The 27364-nt window shown below is 38.2% G+C and overlaps 1 protein-coding gene and 1 long non-coding RNA gene across 5 annotated transcripts; one reads left to right on the top strand and one right to left on the bottom strand.

Annotated features, from left to right (window-relative positions):
- Positions 1 to 24054, bottom strand: LOC122217834. The gene is made up of 2 exons (XR_006201701.1): positions 23908 to 24054; positions 1 to 149 (listed from the first exon to the last, which is right to left on the bottom strand). It is a non-coding gene; the product is annotated as an uncharacterized LOC122217834 (long non-coding RNA).
- ZNF330 (zinc finger protein 330) lies at positions 5876 to 26622 on the top strand. Of its 4 annotated transcripts, none has more exons than XM_042935425.1 (10): positions 5876 to 6042; positions 8149 to 8281; positions 10150 to 10169; positions 10264 to 10334; positions 12570 to 12649; positions 18223 to 18349; positions 18790 to 18894; positions 23281 to 23327; positions 24392 to 24509; positions 25694 to 26622. In XM_042935425.1, the coding sequence occupies exons 2-10, from the start codon at positions 8162 to 8164 to the stop codon at positions 25966 to 25968; spliced, it is 963 nt and encodes a 320-aa protein (XP_042791359.1). In that variant the 5' UTR covers positions 5876 to 6042; positions 8149 to 8161; the 3' UTR covers positions 25969 to 26622. The 4 variants fall into 4 exon arrangements, with proteins under 4 accessions (XP_042791359.1, XP_042791360.1, XP_042791362.1 ...); XM_042935426.1 differs by having other exon boundaries at positions 5876 to 6051; XM_042935428.1 differs by lacking the exon at positions 5876 to 6042 and adding an exon at positions 6129 to 6261.
- Positions 26623 to 27364: the final 742 nt, after the last annotated feature.

The following is a 27364-nucleotide window of genomic DNA, read 5'->3' as shown; positions in this document are numbered from 1 at the left end:
TAAAGGGCTTGCACAATGGGGAATGCAGCATGACATTGGGGCAAAAGTCATCTTAAGTTGGCAGAATCCAGGTTGAAGTGATGAAGGATCAGCATCAATTCTCTAGCTTTCGTTGGCCTGGTATCTGAGTGCTCAAAGGGGTTTAGATCCTGTAAAGATAACACAAGAATATGCATCAGGTCAATCTTTACTTTTGAACCAGCACTGGGAGTTTTGTTGATAGAGTCATAGGCAGTTAATGGATATGAGCAGGGAACAGGTGCTTTCTGGCTGATAAAAGCAGTGAGGCACAGGGCACCTTACTGGCTTAGCCAGTGGGAACATGTGACTCTTGATCTTGACCTTGGAGTTGTAGGTTTGAGCCCCATGTTGGGTGTAGAGATTACTTAAAAATAATATATTTTTTAAAAAGGGGGGTTGTGAGACCAAGTTCCAAACAGTCTGGACAGACCCCAAGGGATATGCACACATTCTCCCCTATGACTACTGCCCTACAGTAAACTATAGCTTTATTATAATACATTTACATTGCAGTTTTAATCCTACTCCCTTCACCCCCAAGAATGGCTGCCATAACAGTTTCTGAGAGGGGACATATAAGACCAAAAACTCCCCCTCACAACTCAGGAGAAGTCCTTTAGACGATTGGTTGCAACCTTAGTCAGACACTGCCCTGCTATGACCCATAACCCACTCAAACACAAAAAGAGAAGACAACCCTGAACCCTGGTGTCGTGGCCACCTCTGGGCCTGCCAGCTCTTCCATCTTAAGAGTGTCCTTTCGCTTAAACTGCTATTAAATTTTTGCTTAAGAATTTGGCTCTGAATTCTTTCTTGGCCGAACTCAAGAACCGAGGCCGGGTAATGGGACTCACCATTGCCATTACCACTGATTTATGGTCCCTGATATGATTAGGCTATCTCCTGGCCTGATAGTGGCTGTTGGCTCTTAAATGTTGTTGTTTGTTCAAAATTATTACCTATTGGGTAATAATAATAATAATAGTAATAGTAATAATTGTAATTCTTCTGTAATTTCAACATAAACCAGGAAGTTCTGCAAGAAATGTGCTTTGGGCAAGTAGTGCAGGTCAGACATAGTTGACAAGATGGTCAGGGGCCTAAAGTGACTTTTCTTGTGTCAAGAAAGCTATGTCTCATCTTTCTTTTTCCAGGGACCCTTAACTCTTTCCGCTTATGGCATTACATATGTTTTCCGATTAGTATTGTTCCGACAACTAAAAGTATAGCTAATGCTTCACATCTATCTGTTCTTTTTCTTTCACCAGAGATAATCACAATCTGAAGTTAATATCATTTCTGTGGATGTTTGGATACTTTTACTAGGTATATATGTATCCATAAATAATGTATGTATATAATTGGTTTTTTGTTTTGCAATTTTACCAAATAGTATTTCAATTAGATTTCTCCTTTTTTTTTTTTTTTTAAGTTTATTTATTTTGAGAGGGAAAGAAGACAGAGTAAGCTGGAGAGAAACAGAGAGAGAGAGGGAGGTAGAGAATCCCAAGCAGCCTCTATGCTGTAAGTGCAGAGCCCGACACAGGGCTTGATCTCACGAACCATGAGATCATGACCTGAGCTGAAATAAGAGTCAAACACTTAACTGACTGAGTCACACAGGCACGCTTTAATTACTAGAACTTTATAATAAATAAGGGTATCCTTCTTTTGCTGGTGTTTAAAATGGTCTGGGTTATTCATGGATCTTTAGCCATCCATATGAATTTCAGCATCAATTAATCATATTCTATTAAAAAGTTCCTGTCAGGATTTGATTTGAACTGCATTTGCAGTTGAATTTAGAGACAATTTCCTTGTGGTTTTTATATCCAAAATTATTACAGTTCTGTTGTTTTGTACAGTTCTGTTGTTTTATACAGGTAACGTTTAAGATTTATCCTGTTAAATGAATTGATTACCCACTATTGCTTTTTGCATCTCCCTCCTTTCTGAACTCCTTTTTTATCATTCTGCAGTATACTCTTTGGAATTCTTTCCATGAGGGTCTGTAAATGGAAAAGATTCTTTGTCTTTGTCTGAATATTTCTCTACTTTGTCATCATTTTGTAGTGAATACTGGGAGACACTACCTATATCTCTCTTCAGAAACAAAGGACTTAAGAGTGTGGGTGGCTCAATCAGTTGGGCATCCAACTCTTGGTTTTGGCTCAAGTCATGATCTCTTGGTTTGTGAGTTTAAGCCCCGCATTGGGCTCTGTGCTGCTGGTGCAGAGCCTGCTTGGGATTCTCTCTCTCTGCTCCTCTCCGCACTCTCTCTCTCTCTCACTCTCTTTTTCTCTCTCAAAAATAAATAAAGTTAAAAAAAATAAACAAAGGACTTATTCCCTGAGCTGCTGGAGGTTCAGCAAGCTGACAAGTTTCAGCTGTCAGCCCTCTTCAGTAGTAGTCTAGCTCAGTGTTATACTCGTTTTCCTTGTCAGCTCACATCTAATGACTATCACAGGTATATAAAGGTTGAGCCCACTTGCCTCAAATCTGAAGGGACACCCCAGATTCAAAGTTGAGGTCTCCATTAAAACTAGAGTGTAGGCCAGCTCTTTCTTCTGTACATCCTGCTACCATTCCTTCCTCAGGAGTTGTTCCCAAAGCACTCCCCGATGAACTCTCTATATTCATCTCTGACGCAGAGGACCTCCAGAGAAACCAATTTAAGATAGTTGATGTTAGGAACGATTCAAGAAAACTGAATCATTCAACTTGAATCATTGGCCACATTGACTATCAGTGAGGACTTCCTCATTGGTGATAAATGTAGGACAGACAGACCTTGGCATGAGGGAACAGCACAATAGGTAAAGCTTTCATCAGTAGTTAACTGGGATGTATTCTAAAGAAAGATAATATACTAGTGGGTGCACTTAAGAAATATGAGGGAAACAATAATCTTAAGGGCAGAGGAATTGGCTGTTGCTAAGCAAAATCGATTCTTTGGAAAAAGCAAAACACTGAGATGGGTAATGGCTATTAAAAATCTAAGAGTCAAATCCAAAGCTTCTTTGGTAGCAGATAAAGAGGCTTTTATCTCCTGCAGTGGGAGGGGAGAAAAAGCTGAGGAACAGGCCCAGCACTAAATCATAAGTGTGGCAGAGCTCCAAAGGAGATTAACAGCCATGCAGCTCAGCTAGGTCGGTTATGCCAAGGTCAGAATGCTGGATCGTAAAGAAAGAAACCCTGATGCAGAGAGCTGGGTTGTGATACCTGAAAATCTTGAATGCCTAGATTCTCCTGACCCCTCTGTGTCTGAACATGGCCCAACATTCCTGACTAGTGGGTACTGCCTCCATCACACACACCTTGCTTAAATACAATGTAGAGACTTGTCCTCCTAGCACAACTAGTACTCCCTTTAGGATCTGTCCCTAACCCCCTCCCAGCCACTGGGTCAATAACTTGTCATTCTTTACAATGTAATCTGGCATAATTATTGTAATCACCAGCAAGGGCAGAGTGGCAGCAAGGAAGAGGGCTCTGACACTCAGAATATTAGGGACATGGATGAAAGTATATAGTGTCCCCAGGAGCAGAATGGATCCCCAGGCCGCAAACAAGGATCTTGCTCAGTGTGTACAATCAAAATAAGCCAAGGGAGCAGATGACCAGGAGACTGAGAACAATATTCCAATAATGAGTCACAATTATTTGCCCAGTTTTTAAGTCTCAGCCAGTTTTTGGATCTAGCAACCATGGGCATTGAAAGGGCTGCCAGACACCCAGGAGGAAGACCCTGAAACATCATAATGGTGTATACTGTAATAATTCACTCAGAGGGTTATTTCCCAGAGGGCTCTTCACTGTTTTACTGGCTAACTGTATGTTAGTAAGACAAGAACATAAAAAGCTTCTCAGTGGATGGCATATGTAGGAAGTCACCTGCCTTCTGTTAAGCTTTACATTAAAGACATTTGCAAAACTGTAACACATACAACACTCTTGTATGTTTTCTATTAAGGAAAATATAACGTTTTTGTATAAATATTTATACTAAGATGTAATAGATGTATTATTCTTTAAATGTTTATTTATTTATTTTGAGAGAGAAAGAGACAGAGCATGTGTGCTACTGTGCACAGAAATGTGGGAGGGAAAGAGGAAGGGGGGTGGGGAGAGAGAGAATCCCGAGCAGGCTCCACAGTCAGCACAGAGCCTGAGGTGAGGCTCTATCTCACAACTGTGAGATCATGACCGACGATGAGATCATGCCTTGAGCTGAAATCAAGAGCCAGACACTTGACTGAGCCACCCAGGTGCCCCTAAATATATTATTTTTAATGAATTAATAAATGTTATCTTTTAATTTTTTTGTATGGTAAATATCAATAGATATAGCCCACATAAACAAAGGTTGTTAGAATCTTCAGTTTTTAAGAATTTTTAAGGGGTCTTGAGACCAAAATGTTTAAGAATTGCTGCAACAGACAACCCCACCAGCCAAACCATCTGTGTAATCTTGGGGCAAGTTTCATAGTCTTTCTGCTCAAGGTTCCTCATGTGTAAACTCAGGAGTTAATACTACATATGTAAAGTAGAATGTCAGGAGCATAAAATGAAGTATAATCATTATTGATGTTATTCCGTTTTCTCTGTGAAATATAGTATCTGCTAAAATTGATGGAAAAAGTGATGGACGGTTGAGGAAAGGGGAGAAGATTTAATAACACCATATGGACCATGGGAATGACAAATCTGATTAGGAATATCTAGAAGGATTGAAGGGCAATTTTGAGAGCCTTGTGGAGGTTAATAACTTTGGATTCAGAATAAAACCATGATTGTGTACTCCCCCCCCCCCCCCTTAATTGGGAATGTTCCAGTTGGTTTGATGAGAAAGAAAATAAGGCAAATTGTGATTGATGTAATGAACTGCATTTCATAACCTGGGGCAAAAGGAATGGAAGAAAGCAGAGAGATAATCGATAGGGAGAAAATTGAAGAGCTGAGATTTGTGGTCTTCGTTAGGAGGGAAAATTGAGTGAGAGACTTCGTAAAGTAGGAGGATGGATAGTTTGTCTGAATTTTGGATTTCAGTGGTGGAGTTGATCCAACTGACCACACAACCTGGAGTGTGGTCATGAGAGTAGATGCCTGTAGTGGCATCGAGATGATCGATCCTGGAGATGAAAAAAATCTAGAGCTCAAGAGAATGGGTTTGGATGTTAATGTCATTCTGGGTGATGGCAGAAGTTGGAAGTCAGTTTCCAAAGTTTTCCATCAATAAAGTGTGGGTAAAAAAATAGCAATGAAGGAAAAATGTGGCATTGCTATATAGAAAGGAGGAATAATTATCTGAATGACGTACTGGGGAACAACAGCACTGATGCTACTTCCTAACCAAGAGATACAGAAAGTGCAAAAATGAGCACCGTTCACTTCATAGAAATTTAAAGCAAGCAGCTTTTATAAGGGAGAGGATGTTAGGTTTCAATTAAGGGCAAGGCGGAACACACACTACAGGTCCAGAATGTGGGAGAATTTGTTCACAAAAGAATGGAGCTCACAGTGGAATGTTAGGCATAAAAGATGCAGGTAGCAGAAAGTTTCCAAAAGAATTAGGCAAGAATTTTCTGTCCGAGTCAACTGATGCAGTGTCAAGTTTGTGAATTCATTTCCCTCTTCCTTTAGATTTCTCCTTTTCTGAAAAAATAAAATTGACGGGCCTTCCCTTTTCCCCTCCTCCTGCAGTCCATTTTTTCTTCTTCACTCAGGCATTCTCTTCCCGGCTCAGTCAAATCCTCCGCAGGAGTGGGCGGGCTCAGGGCGGAGCAAACAGAAGTGGGCGGGCCCTTCCTGTCGACGTGCTGCCGTAAGGGCGCTGCTGACATAAGAGGACATCCGGTCCGGCTTCTGTGTTGGAAATTGCTTCTCTCCGCCCTTCTTCGGTGTTAGTAGGTTCTTCTCCCGGAGTCCTGTCCCGCAAGTTGGATTTGCTGCAGCCGCGGGCCGGTCTCACGCTGTTCCCTGCCCCTCTGCCCCCGGAGTGAGCCCGGCCTCCCCGCGAGGGTGAGCTAGGTCGGCCTGGAGCGCGCGCGAGGGAGGGTGTCCCGCGGGCGGGTGATGGTTGTCAGTTCCCGAACCGCGTGGCACCTCCGCGGTAGCCTCTGGACGCCCCTATCACTCCGCTGGGTCCGATGATTGCGGGCTTTTCCCCCAAAGGCGCGCTGACCTCGTGCCTTTTCCCTCATTTGGTGACACGGGCCACGTTTTACAGAAGTCGAAACGGTACCGGAGAAGGGCTTAAAACCATCTAAGGCTGAGAAAAAAAATTCATTAAGTTTCCAGAACAAATTGGAGAAAAAAAATGGAGGCTCAACAAAAAATTCACCGGGCGAGCACGCCGTGATTGTTTTGTGAGTTCCTTTGGCAGGAGCAGTACACATTTTTTTCACCCTGTAGATTTTTGTCGTTATAAATCCTGAAAGGGTGATCTCCTGGGCTTCGATGTTACTTAGCCGACCACCTATTAAACCTCCTGGCCTGATTTGTCTGTATTTTTAAGTCGCAGCTTCCCACCCCACTTGGCTTTTGATTGGACATTTTAAGTTGGACATTTTGAGTTGGAACCCGAAGTAGGAAAGCATGAGTGACCTTAGTACATGTTGGTGCATGATTTTGCCCAGTTGTAATTGGCCCTTTAAATAAGAAATAGGAATTTCTTAAAGGTGTGATTTCTTGGAACTCTGTCCACGTATCATGGATGTGTTTTGGTTTCTTTGAAAAGAATGTTCATGCCTTCAGGGAGGTTGTCACAGTCACCAATGAAACTTAATCCTATCCTTGGAAGTTTAGAATTTGTAGATTTTTAGTTGGGCCTAGAAATATAAATCTGTATTTGTTAGGAATTTTTACAGTTGATTTTTGAGAATCACTCTTAGAGAAGACTTAAAAAGTACATATTTTGAAGAATATTAAATTTGAGGTTCATGTTTCAAAGCAGGTACATAGACCCATTCATGCCTGTGTCACTTCATTTATTGACTACTTAATATATACCAGGCAGGACTGGTATATAAACATTGTTAAGAAAGACAAATCCTCAGAGAACATGTCTTCAGATTGGATGACAAGCCAAATAAAAATATGTTATGCAGTAAAAATCTTTTTTTTTTTTTAATGTGGTAGTTCTTTCAACTAAGTGATGAAAGATGAAAGCCTGTTTTAAAGTCCTTATTTATATAGGACTTTACGTGCATACTCCTATGTAATACTCTTAAACATAAATTTGAACTTTGTTAAAATTATGTACTCTAGAGAGACATTCATTTTAAGTTTTTTTTTTTTTTTTCACGTTTATGTATTATCAAGAGACAGAGCATGAGCATGGGAGGGGCAGAGACGCGGAAACAAGAATCCAAAGTAGGCTCCAGGCCTGAGCTGTCAGCACAGAGCCCGTCACAGGACTCGAACCCACAAACCACGAGATCATGGTCTGAGCCGAAGTCCGATGCTTAACTGACTGAACCACCTAGGCACCCCGATAGACATTCTAACATAAGAGTTGGAGGGCAGCTTGTAGAGTCAAAGCAACTATAATACTTTTAATATCTTTTCAGAGAGAGAAGTTTGGCTTTGCAGTTAATGCTGTCATTTGACTTGACTGTCAAGATGTTTTGTTCAGATATCATATAGGAGAAGTAAGACTCGTTATACTTCAGATCTTAGCATCAAGTTGTCTGAATTTATAGTTCAAAAAAGTAATATAAGCTGGGTAAATGGTAAACTTTTTAATTATTTCTTGCTAATGATATGCCCAATAACTTTAATTTGGTACTGAGTAATTTTTAAAGAATACTTAACATCAGAGAAACTTTCTTTTTGTCCCTCAGTGGGAAAGGAAAACTTTTAGCTTTTGGGATAAATTGGTCTGATTTTCATATTTTTAAGAATTGTTTGGAAATGCAAATAAGTTCCTCATTTTAAAAGTCATCTATTTTATTTGAGATAATGTATATGTAATATTTCATAAAGGCTTAAAATGTCCTTAACAGTCAAAATGACAGAGTTGAGTTTAAATTTTAAAGAGAGTAAAAAAAACCACTTCATTCTACTATTTTATGTAAGATAGCGAATACAACCAGGCATTTATATCTTCTTTGTTCTCTTGTGTAGAAAGAGCAGTAAAATGCCTAAAAAGAAGACTGGTGCAAGGAAGAAGGCAGAGAACCGCCGGGAACGTGAAAAACAGCTCAGGGCGTCAAGAAGCACCATAGATTTAGCTAAACACCCATGCAATGCGTCAATGGTAACAGCTTTTTTTGATATCTGTTGATGGTTGAAAAACTATATAATCTCTGAAAAATGCCTGAATAAAATTTTGCTGAATACATTGGTGCTGCATACATTTTATTGAATTTCAAATTTGTGTTTTGTCCCTTGTTTTTATTGACTCTGAGTAGCAGTGAGTGAGTTATTTATTTAGTTATTTCCTTGGCTGCTGTTGGTGATAGATAGGAAACAGTAAATACTAGGAACTGTGATATTTTCTAGCTTTTCTAACCTTATATGCATTAACTTAATTTGTTCTATTAGTTGGAAGCTTTTCATTATTTCGCTTAGCACTTCTCAACTCCTATGATTTCTTTTTTCTAAACTTTTCACTTTTCTAGACCTCTCTTTTGGCTATTACCTTATTTTCCTGTGCTCAGTGGGTTAGTCTTGATTGTTTCTGGGGTTCTTTGGTCAAAGCGTTAAAAAGCGAGATTATCATGTGATTATAACCCCTTTCCTTTCTTTGACTATGTTTCTCTTAGTTGTCCCTTATTTCTCTATTTCCAGTCTTCTCTACTTTTTCTATTCCTGCTACTCCTCAGTCTTCTTTTGTTTCATCCAAACATATGAAATGCTTAATATGACTCAGTTCCACAAATGTTTCTTGTGCATTTACTTTTTGCCAGGTACATTTTAGGCAGAAAGATGGGGTATACATAGATGAGTGACGCAGCCCCTGTTTCCACAAGTTTATAGATCAGTTGTCTTGTTGTTTGTAAGTGACAAATCCAAATTAAGTAACTTTAGGGAGAACTAGAGTTTATTGACTAACATGTAGTTGGGAAGGGCATGGATGTAGCTGGAACTCAGGGACAACTGGAACAAACTTGTGGTTCCATCTTTTGCTTGTGTTTCTTTTTGCTTATTAGTTCCATTTTCTCGTGTTGTCTTACCCCATTTGTTTGGGTTCATACATACTGGTAGCCTGTGTATCTCACATCACATAATGTCCTCAGAGAGGGAGAAAACTCTGATTGGACTTGGCCAGGTACCCAGCCAGGGCTAACGTTTATGGCTGTCATCACGTGTGGGAGGGACCAGGATTACATAACACAGGACAGATGGTAGACACTCCCTTCAGGGTCATTTTTTAGAGAAGACGGATATGGAACAGACAAAACAAGAAATGACTCACATACATAAATATACATAGTGAAGGCTAGAGTTTGGTAAGTGTTGCCTTGTCGCAAATGTACAATTAAGACTAGGGTACATCTGGGCTAAGAGGTGATAAATTTGAGTGTGCTGATGGGGTACAGTTCATAGAGGAGGTGGGATCATCACCAGAACTTTGAACAGGTGAAGATTGTAAGGATAGGCTTTTCAAGGAAAAGTATTAGAATAGTAAGGCATGGAAAAGAGAGAGTAGAAGACATATTTCATGAATGACTGATCATAGCAACTTGAATCTAAAGAGAATAGGCTAGCAAGGTTTGAAAGTGTTTAGGGACCAGATTGTCGAGAGCTTTTAGTACCATGTTTAGGATTCTAGATTTTCTGGGAGCTTCATCATACTGTGTTCTGAATTTCTTATGTCCATTCTGTAATACTTGTCTGACTAAAAAACAATAACAACAACAAAGAACACAACCAAAGCACAAACCACTGCTTTATTTATTTCACCTCTTGTGGAGATACCACTTCTTGCTCTGTGTGGTATGCCCAAGAACATACCTTTATTATTAAAGTATGTATAGATGCTTGTTTACATGGGTGAAGTTGGAGACTTTGGGAAGTGTTAACTTAAATTTTAACATGAAAAATAAGGTATTTTTTATAATGCAAGTAAATTTGTAGTTTTCAGTCCGTAGAAACTTAATGTTCTGTTTTTATATTTTATAGGAATGTGACAAGTGTCAGAGGTAAATATTTATTTCTTTTTATATGTGATAACAGAGATCTCTCACCTTTTATCTGATAGTGACCCTATTTTAAAATTTTATTTTACATGACAAGGCGGCAGAAGAATAGAGCGTTTTGCTATTTTTGCAATTCTGTACAGAAGTTACCAATTTGTGCACAGTGTGGTAAGTATATGATACCTAAGGACATAATGCCTTTTTTTTTTTTTTGTAAATGTTTGTTTATTTTGAGAGAGAGAGGGAGCGCAAGCAGGGAAGGGGCAGAGAGAGGGAGAGAGAATCCTAAGCAGGCTCCACCCTGTCAGCACAGAGCCCAACACCGGGCTCAATCTCACAAACCCATGAGATCATGACCAAGATGAAACTTAACTGACTGAGCTTAACTGGACGCTTAACTGACTAAGCCACCCAGGCACCCCTATATGCCTTTTCTTTTATCAAACATTTGTTTTGTAGTTGATCAGTTTGATTCTATGGGTTTATCATTGTTTACAGTAATGTTAAAACTTATTAATGAAATAGCAAATTGTTATTTGGCTTGTCAAACACTATCACATCTTGATTTTGTCTCTCTGATACGTTATAACATTATAAGATCAGATTTCAGATTAATAACATTTGGTGATCTTAATTTTTAGTTATACTAACTTAGTCTTGTTGATATCTATTTGTATACTTTTTTTAAGTTTTGATTCCTGCTGAAATTGCCCACAGTATCTTAGACCATTGAGAATCATTTTATTCCACATTTTCTTGGTGCCAATTTTTTCTTTTTGGCACTTAGCATAGGATTCTTGAGTTTCCTCATATGTTTTCCCAGGTGATTGCAATAGAGTTCCTAAGCCATGTACTCAGTTGCCAGGTGTAAGTGAAAACCTTTATTCAGAGTAAATGATTATTCAAAGTAAAACTAAATGGTAGTTCATAGAACAACAAGGTTGGTGTTTCCAAAATAGTCTTCCACAGAGTACTTGAGATATTAATAGGTGTATCTTAAAATAATGCATACATTTGAGAAATGCTGTTTGTTTCATGTCTTTGTTTCCATCTGGAAGATTTCTATTACATACTTTTATGTTTAAGGTTCTGAAAACCTCCAGTAAAGAAACCTGATTCATTTTATTCACGCCATACTTACTTCTCAAACTTTTGTTTCAACAAATGTCCCGTTTGGTTATGGGATAATAATTTACGGTAGAACACAGTTTGCGATATGCTCATTTAAATGTGTTTATGTATGATAACATTGCAGAAAATTAGCAGTGTTTAGGGCTATATCCCTGAATATTTCTAGTGTAGTTTTAATTTTCAAAGAGGCCATTTTTTTAGGTTTATATAAAGTTAATGAACCAGGTAAGTTGCATAATCATGGTTTGGTTTGGTTTGAGATATTCTGTGGAAAGAAGTAAGCAATAACTTCAAACCAGACTGTTTTTATTGTGAATTACAGACTGTAAAATTTATTTCAAAGCATATCTTTTTAAAATCTGTATTAATTCGGGGCGCCTGGGTGGCGCAGTCGGTTGAGCGTCCGACTTCAGCCAGGTCACGATCTCGCGGTCCGTGAGTTCGAGCCCCGCGTCAGGCTCTGGGCTGATGGCTCGGAGCCTGGAGCCTGTTTCCGATTCTGTGTCTCCCTCTCTCTCTGCCCCTCCCCCGTTCATGCTCTGTCTCTCTCTGTCCCAAAAATAAATAAAAAACGTAGAAAAAAAAAAAATTAAAAAAAATAAATAAATAAAATCTGTATTAATTCATCTGAAAATTCATAAGATTTTAAATTACTGATTGTTAGATTACAAACTCTAACCTGCAGTTTCTGATTTTTAGTACAAACAGTAATTAGCATATAATTTTATCATGCAATACATTTTTATAGATTTACTAATAAATTTCTAAATTTTTTTTAAGTTTATTTATTTATTTTGAGAGAGAAAACATGAATGGGGAAAGGGCAGGGAGGAGGAGGTGGAGGAGGAAGAGGAGAAGGAGGAGGAGGAGGTGGAGGAGGAAGAGGAGAAGGAGGAGGAGGAGGTGGAGGAGGAAGAGGAGAAGGAGGAGGAGGAGAGAGAATCCCAAGCAGGCTCCTCACTGTCTGTACAGAGCCCGATGTGGGGCTTGAACCCATGAACTGCGAGATCATGACCTGAACCGAAGTCGGATGCTTAACCGACTGACCCACCCAGGCTCCCCTAATAAATTTCTAATCTTAAAAGATCTGATTCAGGTTAGATCTCAGTTATATCTAACTTCTTTTTTTAGTAACATAAGCAGTGAACTGCTGCTTTCTATCCATTTTCAAATTATTTCCATAGGAATTTAGGCTAGATAGAAAGCGGAATCAGTGAGTACTTACGTGTACTACTTTGCAAGGCTAATAATGCACATTTGTTTCTTTACTAGGGAAAACCAAGTGCATGATGAAGTCTTCAGACTGTGTCATAAAGCATGCTGGTGTTTATAGTACTGGCCTTGCAATGGTGGTAAGTTTTTTGTCTTCATCTCTTAGACTAGTGGGTTTCCAAGGATAAGAAGTCTTTGTGACCGATGGTGATTTTTTTCTAAATAGCACTGCTTTGTCCTTGATTAAGTCAATCTGGAGTTTTTCTGGATTATCTATGGAATGTTCTTTGTATGATTTTCCTTTAATATCCACTTGTTTTTGATTGCTTCCTCTTTTCTTTTTGGAAAACATACAAGAAATGGAAACTTATTTAAAGTTGACTTAAAAATTCATTTGTCCTTGGTACCTTTCTAGAGTGTCTTAATCAGACTTCATAGAACTCAGCACTTAACTATACTGAATATCCTTCTTAAGCAAGGTTCAGGCTTTGGTTACAAGGTAACCTAGTTTCAAAAGAACATAACATTAGATTTTTTATAGCTTTACATTTCAAAAAAGAATACATATTTAACATAGGCTTATACATAATTTCCTCATTAGATGTAGAGTTTTCTAAGGAAATTCATTGTTTAAAATACAGGCATACCTTAGAGATATTGTGAGTTGGTTCCACTGGATGGCTAAGTTGGTTAAGTGCCTGATTTTGACCCAGATCATGATCTCACGGTTTGTGAGTTGAGCCCTGCTTTGGGCTCTGCACCAACAGTGTGGAGCCTGCTTGGGGATCCTCTCTTTTCCTCTCTCTGCCCCTCTGCCACTTGCGCAAGTGTGCAATTGCTCTCTCTCTCAAAAATAAATAAACTTAAAAATAAAGGTTACGTTTACACTATACTGTAGTCTATTAAATGTATAATAGCATTAGTCTAAAGAGACATTTTATGTACCTTAATTTAAAAATATTGCTATAAAATGTTAATCATCACCTGATCTTTCAGGGAGGGAATTGTAATCTTTTGCTGGTGGAGGTTCTTCCCTTGATGTTGTTGGCTGCTGATCAGGCTGGTGGTTGCTCATGGTGGGGGTGGCTGTTACAATTTATTAAAATAAGACAGCAATATAAAGTGCTGCATCAGTTGACTCTTCTTTCACGAATGATTTCTCCATAGCACGTGACACTGTTTGATAGTACTTTACCTACAGAAGAACCTCTTTCAGAATTGCAGTCAGTCCTCTCCAACCCTGTCACTGCTTTTAAACCAATTTTTTTTTATTTTATTTTTTTAACATTTATTTATTTTTGAGACAGAGGGAGACAGAGCATGAACGGGGGAGGGTCAGAGAGAGGGAGACACAGAATCTGAAACAAGCTCCAGGCTCTGAGCTGTCAGCACAGAGCCTGATGTGGGGCTCGAACTCACGGACCGCGAGATCATGACCTGAGCTGAAGTCAGCTGCTTAACCGACTGAGCCACCCAGGGGCCCCGCTTTTAAACCAATTTTATGTCATATTCTCAGTCGTTGGCTGTCATTTCAACAATCTTTCCAGTGTCTTCATCAGGAGTAGATTCCATCCCAGAAACCACTTTCTTTATTCGTTACAAGGAGCTTCTTATCAGTTCAAGTTTTACTGTGAGATTGCAGCAATTCAGTCCCATCTTCAGGCTCCACTTGCTATTTCTACATCTACAGTTACTTTCTCCACTGAAGTCTCGAGCCCCAGTAAGTTATCTGTAATGATTGGAGTCAACTTCTTCCAAATTCCCATTACCGTTGATATTTTGATCTGTTCCCATGAATCACTAATATTCTTGAAGGCATCTAGGATTGTGAATCCTTTTCAGCTTTTCAATTTACTTTTTCCAGATCTATTAGATGAATTACTATCTATGGCAGCTATAACCTTATGAAATATATTTCTTAAATAAAAAGACTTGAAAATCAAATGACTCCTTGATCCCTAGGTTGCAGAACAGATGTTGTGTTAGCAGGCCTTTTGAAAACAACATTAATTTCATTATATGTCTCCATCAGAGCTCTTGAGTACCAGGTGCACTGTCAGTGAGTAGTAATATTTTGAAAAGAATCGTTTTTTTCTGAGCAGTGGGTCTCAACAGTGGGATTAAAGTATTCAGTAAACTATGTTGTAAATAGATGTGCTGTCATCCAGGCTTTCTATTTCCATGTATTGAGTATGGGCGGAATAGATTTAGCATAATTCTTAAGGGCCGTAGGCTTTTCAGAATGGTAAATTAGCATTAGCTTTAACCTGAAGTCACCAGCTTTATTATTAGTCTCTAATAGGAGAGTCAGCCTGTCCTTTGAAACTTTGAAGGCAGGAATTGACTTCTCTTCTCTAGCTATAAAAGTCCTACATGGCATCTTCAATGTGGGGCTATTTTGTCAACATTGAAAATCTGTTGCCTGGTGTAGCCACCTTCATTAATTTATCTTAGCTGTATCTTCTGGATAACTCGTGGCAGCTTCTATATCAACTCTTGCTGCTTCAGCTTGCATTTGGATGTTACGAAGATGGCTTCTTTCCTTAAAGCTCATGAACCAGCCTCTTCACTTGAAACTTTTCTTCACCTCTCAGCCTTCGTAGAGCCGAAGAGAGTTAGGGCCTTCCGCTGGATTAGGCTTTGGCTTAAGGGGATATTGTGGCTGATGGGATCTTCTATCCGCACCACTCAGACTTAATCCATATCAGCAATAAGGCTGTTTTGCTTTTTTATCATTCATGTGTTTATTGGAGTAGCACTTTTAGTTTCCTTCAAGAGCTTTTTTTTTTGTGTGTGTATTCACAACATGGCTGAGTATCTGGCACAAGAAGCTTACTTTTGGCCTGTCTTGGCATTCAGCCTGCCTTCCTCATGAAGCTTAATCATTTCTAGCTTTTGAGTTAAAAGTAAGAAATGTGCAACTCTTTCACTTGAACACGTAGAGGCCACTGTAGGGTCATTAACTGGTTTAATTTCCATATTGTTGTGGCTCAGGGAATAGAGAGGCCCAAGGAGAGGGAGAAAGGTAGACAGACAGCTGGTCGGTAGAACAGTCAGAATACATACAACATTTACTGATTAAGTTTGCTGTTTTATATGGGCACAGTGTGTGGTACTCCAAAACAATTACAATAGTAATAACAAAGATCAGTGATCACAGGTCACCATGACAGATAAAATACTAAAGTGAAATATCATGAGAATTACCACAGTGTGGTGCAGAGACACGAAGTGTGCAAGTGCTGTTGGGAAAATGGCACTGATGGTGCAGGGAAGCCACATACCTTCAATTTGAAAAAAAAATTACACTATTTGTAAAGCATATAAAAAAATGAAACGCAATAAAATGAGGTATGGTGTAATTAAAATAGTAGTGCTGTGTGATGGATTTTACTCTCTCTTCCTTTCAACCAATTTTACTGTATTCTGTTGTGTGATTTTATGCTCCGGTGCAGATTTCATTCCATGAGGAAGGCAATAGTATTTCTATGTCAAACAGATATTTTATTTATTTATTTAATTTATTTTTTTAATGTTTTCTTTATTAGAGAGAGACAGATCATGAGCGGGAGAGGAGCAGAGAGAGAGGGAGACACAGAATCTGAAGCAGGCTCCAGGCTCGGAGCTGTCAGCACAGAGCCCAGTGCAGGGCTCGAACTCACAAACCGTGAGATCATGACCTGAGCCGAAGTTGGACACTCAGCTGACTGAGCCACCCAGGCACCCCAGATATTTTATTTATAGTAACTTCCCAAGAACTTAATTTTCCATCATGAAGCAGACCTTAATATATTCCATGTGTGCATATCTTAAAGAAGCAAGAAACTAGACTTATTCATAAGTATCTTGTGAATTCCTCTTCATTTTAAATATAGGATTTTCAATGTTATCTTTATTCATAAATCAATGTAATCTTCCTTGGTAGCTTGCTTATGCCCAAATTTATTAAACGGTTTTAAACAAATTCGCTAAATTGTAGGGGCACTTGGGTGGCTCGATTGAGTGTATGACTCTTTGATTTCAGCTCACGTCATGATCCCAGGGTCGTGTGATTGAGCCCTGCATTGGACTCCACACTGAGTGTGGAGCCTGCTTGGGATTCTCTCTCCCCGCCCCTGCCCCTCTCCCTGCTTGCACACTCTCTCTCTCTTAAAAAAAGAAAAATTGAAAAAAATTCACTAACTTGTGTGAATGTGAATGATTGTTTGTATAAAACATTTCAATAGACTCCTGTATCATTAGCTTTACATTCTAGAAAAATGATTTTCTGGGAATCTTCTAATTGTCTGTTGAAATTCCCTCTACCTTCTCTCTTCTTGACCCTGCTTTGCCCTGGGAGCCTGACCTGTGTGTATGGATTGGATCAGTGGCTTTCTTACCTTCTGGCTTCACTTTGGGTTCACCCAATGGGAGACCTTGGCAGGAGGCCTGTAGATGGGAGGATAATAAAATCTGGGTGTTTATTCTCCCTCGCTCACTCCCTACCAGGTTATCCTGTTTGGGCATGATTTGGCCACAGTTTCTCTCTATATGGCTATGTAATCCTCTCCATACTGGTTGTTTCTTAAGATTCTGGTAATTCCTTCCGCTCCCTTATTTCAGGCTCAGGGGTGGTAACTACATCATACTTTATGTTTATTCTAAGCCCTTCCTTGTCCTTTGTAAATTATTTCTTTTAAGCTTTTAAACTGTCCTGGATTATTCTGTATGTCATCTTTTTGGTGCTAGAACACTGAATGTTCCAAGAAATGTATTTGAGGATTTGCAATCCACAGTGGTAATCCATATTTACATCTCAAAAAACATCCTTCCTATTTGCTCTTTATGGCTTCTGTTACAGAGTCTTGAATGCTAAGCACTGAATTGAGGTTCAGAACACCGTGGTTTAAATCTCAGCTCCACTATAATTTTGCTCTGGGATTTGGAGTTAAGACTTGGGCCACTGTTTATTATCTGTAAAGGAAAGAACATCTAATCCCATTTTCTTAAGATTCATTCTAGCAATTAATATTCTGTAGATGTCATTGTGTTATTGAAAGGTATAGTTGGTCTATCTTGATGTAGAATTGGAGAGTCTTACCCTGTTTTTTAGTTTTATATATTTTATTTTCTTTTTTTCCACAAAGAAATGTAGTAATGATTTAAATCATGAGTTGCCTTAACAAAAAAAGATGCTGGCAGAAGTTTAATATTTTTTCTCAGTTACTCCAGAAAAGCTATGTAAATTACTGTATAAATGATTCAGGAAGGAGTTTTCTTAATTCAAAAATATTTCTACTTGAAAAAATTTCGTTACTGTGATTGCTGTAGGTAAGAATGCTTAAAATGTGGACTCCAGACATCATTTGAATTAGAATTCAGTTTGAAGGCAACACTTGTAGCTCCGTGACTTACTTTAATGATTAGGATTAGGCTTAAGTATATAGTTTCCACCTTGCTTTTTCTTTTGATTTATAGACAAATTTTGTATATTATAAATAGTTGTTGGTGAAGTAGTTTAATTTTGGCTTAGTGTAAACAAAATTTTTTTTTGTTTACACTCTTTAATTTTGGCTTAGTGTAAACAAAATTTTTTCTTTAGTGAAGCCCCCACTATCACTGAGGGTTGTTAAATTCCTAAACGCGTACAATTTTGATGGTTGCCATTGGTTAAACAACGGTTGCAGCCAGGCAAGTGACAAAGATTCATTTTTTGTGTGTTCCTTGGTTGCAGGGTGCAATATGTGACTTCTGTGAAGCTTGGGTTTGCCATGGGAGGAAATGTCTCAGTACACATGCCTGTGCCTGCCCTCTTACTGATGCCGAGTGTGTGGAATGCGAAAGAGGTGTCTGGGACCATGGTGAGTGATTACATATGAGCAGTGAACTTCACTGTAAGAAGGGCTGACTTTGACACATTCTGGATGTTCTTTTTGTGATTTTTTTTCAGGATACTGTCAATCCTGACTACTGTTGTGGTTACCAATTTAGTTGGAAAAGGGATTTATACTAGCAGTAATAGTCACTGTTAGGACTGCTTATGTAAGCCAGTAGGGAGGGGAGTTACAGGACCGCAAGTGTCTGTAAGCATTGCAAGTAGCCAGGAGATAGTGGGAGCCTGCTTTTTTATGGTTCACTTTGGCAGTTTTCATCGAAGCCTTTACCAGAACAAAAACTGCTGTGTCATTTTGGTATAAATCTGAAACAAATTGCTTTCTTATTGAGCAGTGTTATGGATATGAATTTTTTAATTGAAGTTTATCGTTTTTACATTTGTGGGTTTTATGTTTTCATCCAATAGGAGGCAGAATATTTAGTTGTTCCTTTTGTCATAACTTTCTCTGTGAAGATGATCAATTTGAACATCAAGCCAGCTGCCAGGTTTTAGAGGCGGAAACATTCAAATGTAAGTTTTTATAAATTAGATATCCTTTGGGGCGCCTGGGTGGCTCAGTTGGTTAAGCGTCCCAACTCTGGGTTTTGGCTCAGGTCGTGATCTCTGCGTTCCTGAGTTTTGGTCCTACGTGGGCTTCATGCTGACAGTGTAGAGCCTGATTGGGATTCTCTCTCTATCTCTCTCTCTCTCTCTCCACCTCTCCCCTGCTTGTGCACACTCGCCCTCTCTCTCTCAAAATAAATAAACTTAAGAAAAAAAAATACACTTAAAAAAATTAGATGTCCTTTGTACCCAAGATTCTGAGTAGTATTAGTGTTAGACTCTGGAGCGCCTGGGTGGCTCAGTTTGTTGAGCATCTGTCCTACTCTTGATTTTGGCTCAGGTTGTAATTCCAGGGTCATGGGATCAAGCCCCACATTGGGCTCCATGCTGGGTGTGGAGCCTGCTTGAGATTCTCTCTCCCTCTGCCCCTCCCCAGCTCACACCTGCGCTCTCTTTCTCTCACATTAAAAAAATATATAGTGTTAGACTCAATGAAAAAAGAGTCTAGTTTTTCATGCAGCTTCTTGTGGACTGTAATTCAACTTACTATCTATTTTCTGTTTTTAAGAAAAATTCAGAACCACATAGTCTGTTTTTTTTTTTCAATAGGGGTGCTACTGGCATCTTGGTTGGGTGAGTTCTTCGTTTTGTGGGGTTGATCAGGCATTATAGGACTTGTAGTTTTCCTGGTACAGAGTATTAAATGTCATTTTTACTTCCAAGTTATTGTAACAACCTCCACTCCCAACCCCACAAAAACCCCACACACATTTCCAAATGCCTTCAAGTAAAAGTGATACGTGATATTGCCCCTAGTTTGTTCCAGTTAGTTGGTATCAGTGATTGTTAGACAGGAGTATGCATCAGAAACATCTGGGGGGGGGGGGCGTTTAAAAAAATATAGGTGCCTAGGCCTCATATCTGGAGAGTCTGTCTTTGAAGTTTGGTAGGTTCAGGCATGTATATTTAACCTGCACACATAAGTGTCATGTACCTTCCAGTTTAAGAACCCAGTGTTACCAACTGGGTATTATCAATGGTATTACCTTTACAGATAGATTACAATTTATTTCTACTTTTTGATTCTCAAAAGCTCAAGATTTAGAGTCAGACATTAAATTCTCCTTACTGGTTATGTGATTTTGGGCAAATCACCAAACCTTTCTAAAGTTGAGTTTCCTTATATATTAAAGAAGACGCTAATCTCTTTTTCAAGGAGTTAATTAAAATGAGAATCCGTATAAAGTGTTATTATAGTACCTGTTACTTAGAAAGCCTTTATTAAATAGTAGATACCATTATAGGAAAGGCTGAAATTCCCCAGATGGTCACTTCCTTGAATTTAGTTCTTGTTTTGATATGAAATGCTCATCTCTGTATTCTATAAATTTAAAGTTGATCAGTTGTCAGTTTTAATGTATATATAAATACATACGTATGTAATTCTTACAGTGTTCCTATAGAAACTCTCAGAGGTTAAAGAACATCTCAAAGTATATAGCATTTTTGAGCCATTCTTAGGTTTCTGCAAAATGTGTAATATAAAATTGACTTACTTTATTTGGGGCTTGAGAGCTTTGTGTATTTTGTAGCATTTGAACCCCAAAGATAGGCAGTTCTGAGTGATAAGACTGTTATTTCATCAGGAAGTTTTAGTGATTCAGTAAAAGACAAAGGAAAAATACAAAATAGACTAATTGACAGGATTTTAAGATAAATCTGTCAATCATGTCTTTGATACCTGATAATTAAGGTCATTCTCATTGCAGGCTTACGGGTGTCTTTGGCTTACTGTAATTTATCTTCTTTACTTTTTTTTTTTTCCTGTTGCTTTATTTTTTTTTTGCCATTCTTTCTTTGCAAGTTGCCATTTAATGCTTGTTTTTAAGTATTTTCTTAATCATACACGAAGGTGTAGCTTGTTTCCACCCCCTTATTGGTCATACCTCATTATTTATAGGTTTTACCCTATCCTTATGAATTGGGAGATAAAGAAATTTTTTTAAATGCTTACCTGCATAATTGGTGGTAAGGGTGTTTTGTTAAGAAAAAACAAAACAAATATGTTGACTATTTTTATAAATAACTAAAATGGCTTGAGGACTTCTAATTTAAAATGGCTTGTTATCAGCAGGCTTTGAAGCATCCCAACCTCCTGTCCTTTAAAATACTCTGGGAGCACCTGGGTGGCTCAGTTGGTTAAGTGTTCATCTTCTACTCAGGTCATGATCTCATGGTTCGTGAATTTGAGCCCCACGTTGGGCTCTCTGCTGTCTGCGCAGAACCTCCTTAGGATCCTCTGTCCCCTTCTCTTTTTGCTCTTCCCCCAAGTGTGTGTTCTGTCTCTTTCTCAAAAATAAATAAGCACTTAAAAAATAAATAAAATACTCTGAAGACATGGAAATAGACTGAAAATGAAAACCATTCCTAGTCTAAGAAAGTCAGGCTATTTTTGGAATCTGGGAGAAATGCATTCTTTATATAAAAGTCCAAGATTGTAACTCTTGGGGAGAGAAATAACTGGGCAGTTAACTGGAGTGCATGTGTATGGGGTTGAGGTAATTAGGGAAAGGATAGTGGCAGGGCCATGTTCCATCCTAGTCTGAGTTCCCAGAAGAAAAGATAAGGGTAAGATAGGCAACAGCTTGTCTTTGTGGCATGTCAAAGACTCGGGTAGTGTGGATAGGAAAAGATTCTATATTGGAAATGCCTGGTGTACGCTGGGAAATTGGGTAGGGAGCTTTGTACTTTCAGTATGTGTTCTGGCTATGTATTTGAAAGAGATTTATAACATTTTAGTTAAATATATCCTTTTCTTTTGACTGAATGAAAAGGGAAACAGAAAACCCCGCCTGGGCATATCTTCAAGTGGAAATGATTAAGAGTTCAGATTTTTTCCCCCCACAGACTGAATGAAACAGTATGGTTATTATTGGAGTAATTAGGTATACCTGTTTATACCTAATATAGTTAACCCTTGAACAATATGAGGATTAGGGGCACCAACCTCTGTGTAGTTGAGAATCTGCATAAAACTTTTGACTCCTGCCAGTAGCAAACTGTTGACCACAAGGCTTAATGATAACCTAAATAATGGTTGATTAACACATATTTTGTGTGTTGTATGTATTATGTCATATATTCTTACAATAGAGCGAGCTAGAGGAAGTAAAATGTTATTAAGGAAATCATTAGGAAGAGAAAATACATTTAAAGTACTGCACTGTATTTACTGAAAACATTTGCATATAAGCAGACCTGTGCTGTTCAAACCGTGTTGTTCAAGGGTCAGCTGTACATAGTAAGTACTCAGTTGATTTTTAACTTTTATTATTAGCACATAGGACAAATAATACATATCCAACTGAATTATTGGTATTGCTGTAGAAAAAAACAAGTATTGCTATTGGATAGAAGCAATAATAATACACCTATTTGAGAATCATTTCTGATAAAAAAAAAAAATACTTGCCTGTTCAGATTAAAAGGGTTCCCCATGAACCAGGCAAAATTAAATAAAAGAATTCCCAAATTAGCAACATCTGGTCAAATATTTGAAGTACAAAGATAGGCTTTCTTTGATTTGTTTTCCTTTTTATTTTTTCAAGAACTCTGAATAAAAGTTAATAGTTTACATTCAGGCTTTATTAGGGTACAGCTTAATTTATTTTCTCTCTATACCTCTGGTACTAATTTTTTTTCTTCCATTTCTAGCACAGTCAGTATGTGCCAGGTATTCTGCTTTTCTAATGTATTTGTACTTACGTTTAGGTTTTTCCTCAGTAATTACAGAGAATAACCCAAGTTAACATAGTTTAACGAAAATAAGGATAAAATATTTTGGGATTTTTTTCCTATCTTTTACTGCCCACTTGAACATTACTCTCTCTTCATAGTCACCTTTTCCACCAGAAGTATTCTATTCTCTTATCAGACATTAGGCAAAACATAGCAATAGTCTGCACCATTAGAAGTCCTATATTAATGGAGAAAATGATTCTTTATAAAATGTAAGCATTATATGATTAAGGGAAGAGCTTCAGCCAAGTGTTGTGGGAAAAAGGATGTCTCATTGCAAGTTTTCTAAGTATAATTAAGTTTGCCATCTCCTAGATCTGGAAAAGTGGAAGGAGATTGTAGAATAATTAGCACCGTACTAACTAAAGAATGCTGAGTATGTGCAGTGTGTTCTTTTCTTCTGGCTGGGGATTCCATCTCATTTTTATATATCCTCTAGGTTATACTGAGACAGGAAAAAAATGTTAATAATCTAAGTGCATCAAGTATAAATCTGTGGAAAATAGTGTTTTAATTTCAAATTTGAATCTGGACATTATGTATTTTCACCCATAGGTGTTTCATGCAATCGACTTGGTCAGCATTCCTGTCTCCGTTGTAAGGTATACTGGTCTATTTTTTATTTTTTGATTTTGTTTTTAATCCCAGGACTTTTCCATCTTGGATTATTTATAGCTATAATTAATCTACAAGGGTCTTTAAACATTATGTAGCTTACTTCTTTTATTTTGGAGATTGTGAAATTGAATTAAGAAAGCTGAGTGACTTTCCAAAGGTCATCTAGTTGGCTTGTCTTAAGGTTGACACTAATGCACATGTCTGCTGATTCTTGGCTCCTTGTTTCTACACATTATACACATTACGTTTTATGGAGAGTATTCTGACCAAAATGTTGAGAGTATATTTTAATTAATATCAAAATTCACTTGCTTAGGAAAGTTTAAGTAAAGTGAAGATTGCCATAATGTTCCATGTCCTTAGATCTTGTGTCCAGCATTTCTGTTTGTCAAAGATCAGGTGCACTGATTCTCTTCCTGTCGGAAACATTTCCCTAGTTCTTCCTTCTATTCCTAACCCTATCTCTTCGTTCTCTCCCAGCTTTGCTCCCATTTTACCAAATGGCTTTCAAGTGTTGCCTGTGCTGTTCCCTCTGCCTTAGATCCCTTTTCCGATTTTGCTTACCCTACTGTACCTTTATCTTCCTTCAGATCTCAGCCAACACTCCATGTTTTCCAGGAAGCCTTTCCTGAATCCCATATCCAGTTTAGTGCCCCTCCTCTGCACTTCCCTTTCAATGCACGGTGTCTTGCAGTTGCCTTTCTACTTGTCTGTGTCCCCAGTTAGTTGTATATTTGAGGTTGGATAGGCTAGTCACCATTATGTCACCAGGGGCTTTTGTGAATGCTCATGTGTTTATGAATGAATAAAGGTGTTTATACTGTCATACCCTGTGTATAGTTTCTGTCTTATGTTAGGGTATAGTTTAGAGGGTCCTGGCAAAGACCATTTCCCTTGAGAAATTTAAATCAGGACCAATCCCAACAAAACTCTTAATCTTTACCCTTAACAAAACTGTGTCTTTAAAGTTCCTTGAGATATTGAATGATAATTTTGTGTATTTTTTGAATTATTTATTTACGTGCTTGTTTTTGCTTCTCCTATATAGGCTTGTTTCTGTGATGATCATACAAGGAGCAAGGTGTTTAAGCAAGAAAAAGGAAAACAGCCTCCCTGCCCCAAATGTGGACATGAAACTCAGGAAACTAAGGATCTCAGCATGTCAAGTAAGGTTCTTCTTAAAATACCAATGGAGGGATTTTGTTTTCTTGCTTAGGCAAGATTTATCTCTTTTTTTCTCTATTTTTGTTTTTGCCACTTCTTCCTATTTGAAAAGATGAATGTGTTCTCTTAAGCAAATGGAATTTTATAGCCTTTGAAAATTTTTAGGTGAAGTTTCTCAATTTAACTTAAGAAATATACCATCATTCACTTTGATATTTGGCATTTGACTCAGTTAATGACACAGTGAATACTGAAATTTAAGACCAAAAAGAGTGATTTTTCCATTTCTGCTGAAGCTTTCCTTGTTAAATAATTGAGTAGCTATAAATCTTTAATATTTGAGTGCTGGTAGTCTTCGGTACTTGGAAGTTGGAATTCATTCTGAAGTTTTTTTGTAGGTGTGTGGTATTTGAGCAGCTATACTTACAATGTAATATATCATTCTTATAGGAAATTGTTTTCTGGTTTTTATATAACTTTTCTGTGAAAGAATAAGACTACTGCAAACATGCTTATAGTAATGCAGCTCACAGTTTTATTAAAGAGAATTTGACTCTTTACCAAATACAGCAGAATGGAACCATAATTCTAAATGACTCTGGCAATACTTTTGTTTAATCAAAGGTGTAGTTGTACAGTGAGGTAGGATTGATGATTTGCTGGTTTTTTGCACTAAACTATATTGCTACTTAGGCAGAAGAAATGAAGGGCTTTGTCTTGAAGGTCACCAGAATTCTAAAATAGCTCTTTTAAGAAAAATGTAATGACATGAAATCAACTGTTCTGTGATTTGAAAATAGAATTTTAACCCATCAAATGAAGGGCATTTTAGTTTTTAACATGCCTTATTTGAATTATATTTGGAGAGTGCTCTTAGTCTTACTTTGTTTTCCAACTTTTTCTAGATTTAATGAAATGACACTGTTCTCTTTATTATTTGTTATATATGGTATGTGCATCAACTCTGAGTAGGATAGAATTGATTGTTGTTACTAAGGTCTCCATTCTTTCCAGTTAAGGGAGGAAATTAGGAAAATGGGAGTAAGAAGCAGCCAATCAAATGCATGTAATTTTGTATATTGTAAAGGAAAGTGTTCCGATTCTTTACATCTTCACTCTCCTTTACAATATACAAAAGATGTAAAGAATCGGAACAAAGTGCCACGTACGTATCTGTCTTTTGTAGCACGCTCCCTGAAATTTGGCAGGCAGACTGGAGGTGAAGAAGGAGATGGAGCTTCTGGGTATGATGCCTATTGGAAGAACCTTTCTTCTGATAAGTATGGTGATAGCAGCTACCATGATGAAGACGAAGATGATGATGAAGCAGAGGATGACGAAGAGGAAGAAGACGAAGTAGGAAAGGATTCAGATGCGGAGCCGTCAGATTTGTTTACCAATTTGAATTTAGGGAGGACCTATGCCAGTGGCTATGCTCACTACGAGGAACAAGAGAACTAGGAGAGCTGCTTGCCCATGGGTGACTGTGTCTGAGAGGAGCCAGGATATGTGTGCTTGATGAATTGAGTGTGGGTGTTCAGAAGTGCTGTGCAAAAGACTGGTCACACTTACAGGAGCAAGGAGTAGGGCATAGCATTTTTATAGGAACTGATAATCAGTCTCATAGCGTAAGAAAAATGAGTTCCAGATGTTAAGATGTGTATTGATCCAAGCAACTGAAGCATCATGGATGGGATTTTTGCTGATTTTAGTAATCAATAGGTTATGCCAATTAGATACATATACAGGATAAAAGAACAGGATGGTAATATATTCGTTGGAAATTAAATTGTTGTTTTTATTAAAAAACACTGCTTATATTCGTTTTGTCTGATTTTGTAAAATGTGATGGGTTAAATGAATTACTGTGTTTTTCCCTGTAGGTCTGCAGGATGAAAGTCAGATGTTAAGTTCTAAATTTTCATTAAATATTCATGTTATCTTAAGTAGTCGTGATATGTATGTTTTAGCAGTTGACTCATTTCATTTTTTCTAAACAATGTATGCCCTGAACAGTACCTGTTATTAATGCCTAAATGTATAGACCAAGGTGAGTACATAGCCACTTTTCAGAGACACAGGGACAGAAATAGTATTACTACACAGACGTTTTATGTATTTCTCTTTGAATAAATATAGTATTTCACTTACATACTTTTGATATTTCTCATTCTCCATTTTTTAATCATTTTGGAAAGCATTCCAATGTTTATGTAGAAACTGCTTCATTTTTTTGTGTAGTCTGAAATAGGTAGCGGAGATTAATGGTGTGGTAGATGCAGAGTTACGCAGCCAGACCCCCAGTATCTGTGGTGAGTGGAGAACAGGCATTTGGCTGGCGCAAGTTCAAGTTGTACACCTTGCACTGGCAGTGAACTGGGCTGGTGTGGGAGGGAGGAATGCGTTAGTGCACTGGCTGGCGTTTGAGAAGTATGGAGAAAATTGTAACTGTGAGGACATAAGGGTTGTATGGCTATTGCTAGGCCATTCTTATTCTATAGAAACGTAATGAACAGCTGAGGGCAGTAACAGGCAGTGGGAAGCCAGGTGTGAAAGCCAGAGGCCCCTGGAACTAGTTTTTCATCTCAGCCTGATGGCTGAGAAAACTGAGGACCAAGCCCAGGATTTAATAGTCTGTCTGGATAAAATTCAAAGACAGTCGCCAATCAAGGCAGGTCCGTTATGCCAAGGTCAAGGCACTTTTTGGGAAAAGCCAGGACCCCGACAAGTGAGGTGGAGGCACCTGAATGGATGCTGCTAAAGATGTTTACTCCGCTGCCTACTGAACTTTCTGAGCCTACAGTCATGCCCCACCCTTCTCTGGTAAGGGCAGACATTCCCACTCCACCCCCAAGCT

The sequence above is a fragment of the Panthera leo genome, chromosome B1 (assembly GCF_018350215.1).
Source record: "Panthera leo isolate Ple1 chromosome B1, P.leo_Ple1_pat1.1, whole genome shotgun sequence".
In the NCBI taxonomy this organism is placed as follows: Eukaryota; Metazoa; Chordata; class Mammalia; order Carnivora; family Felidae; genus Panthera; species Panthera leo.
This window is presented reverse-complemented; position numbering and strand designations above follow the sequence as displayed.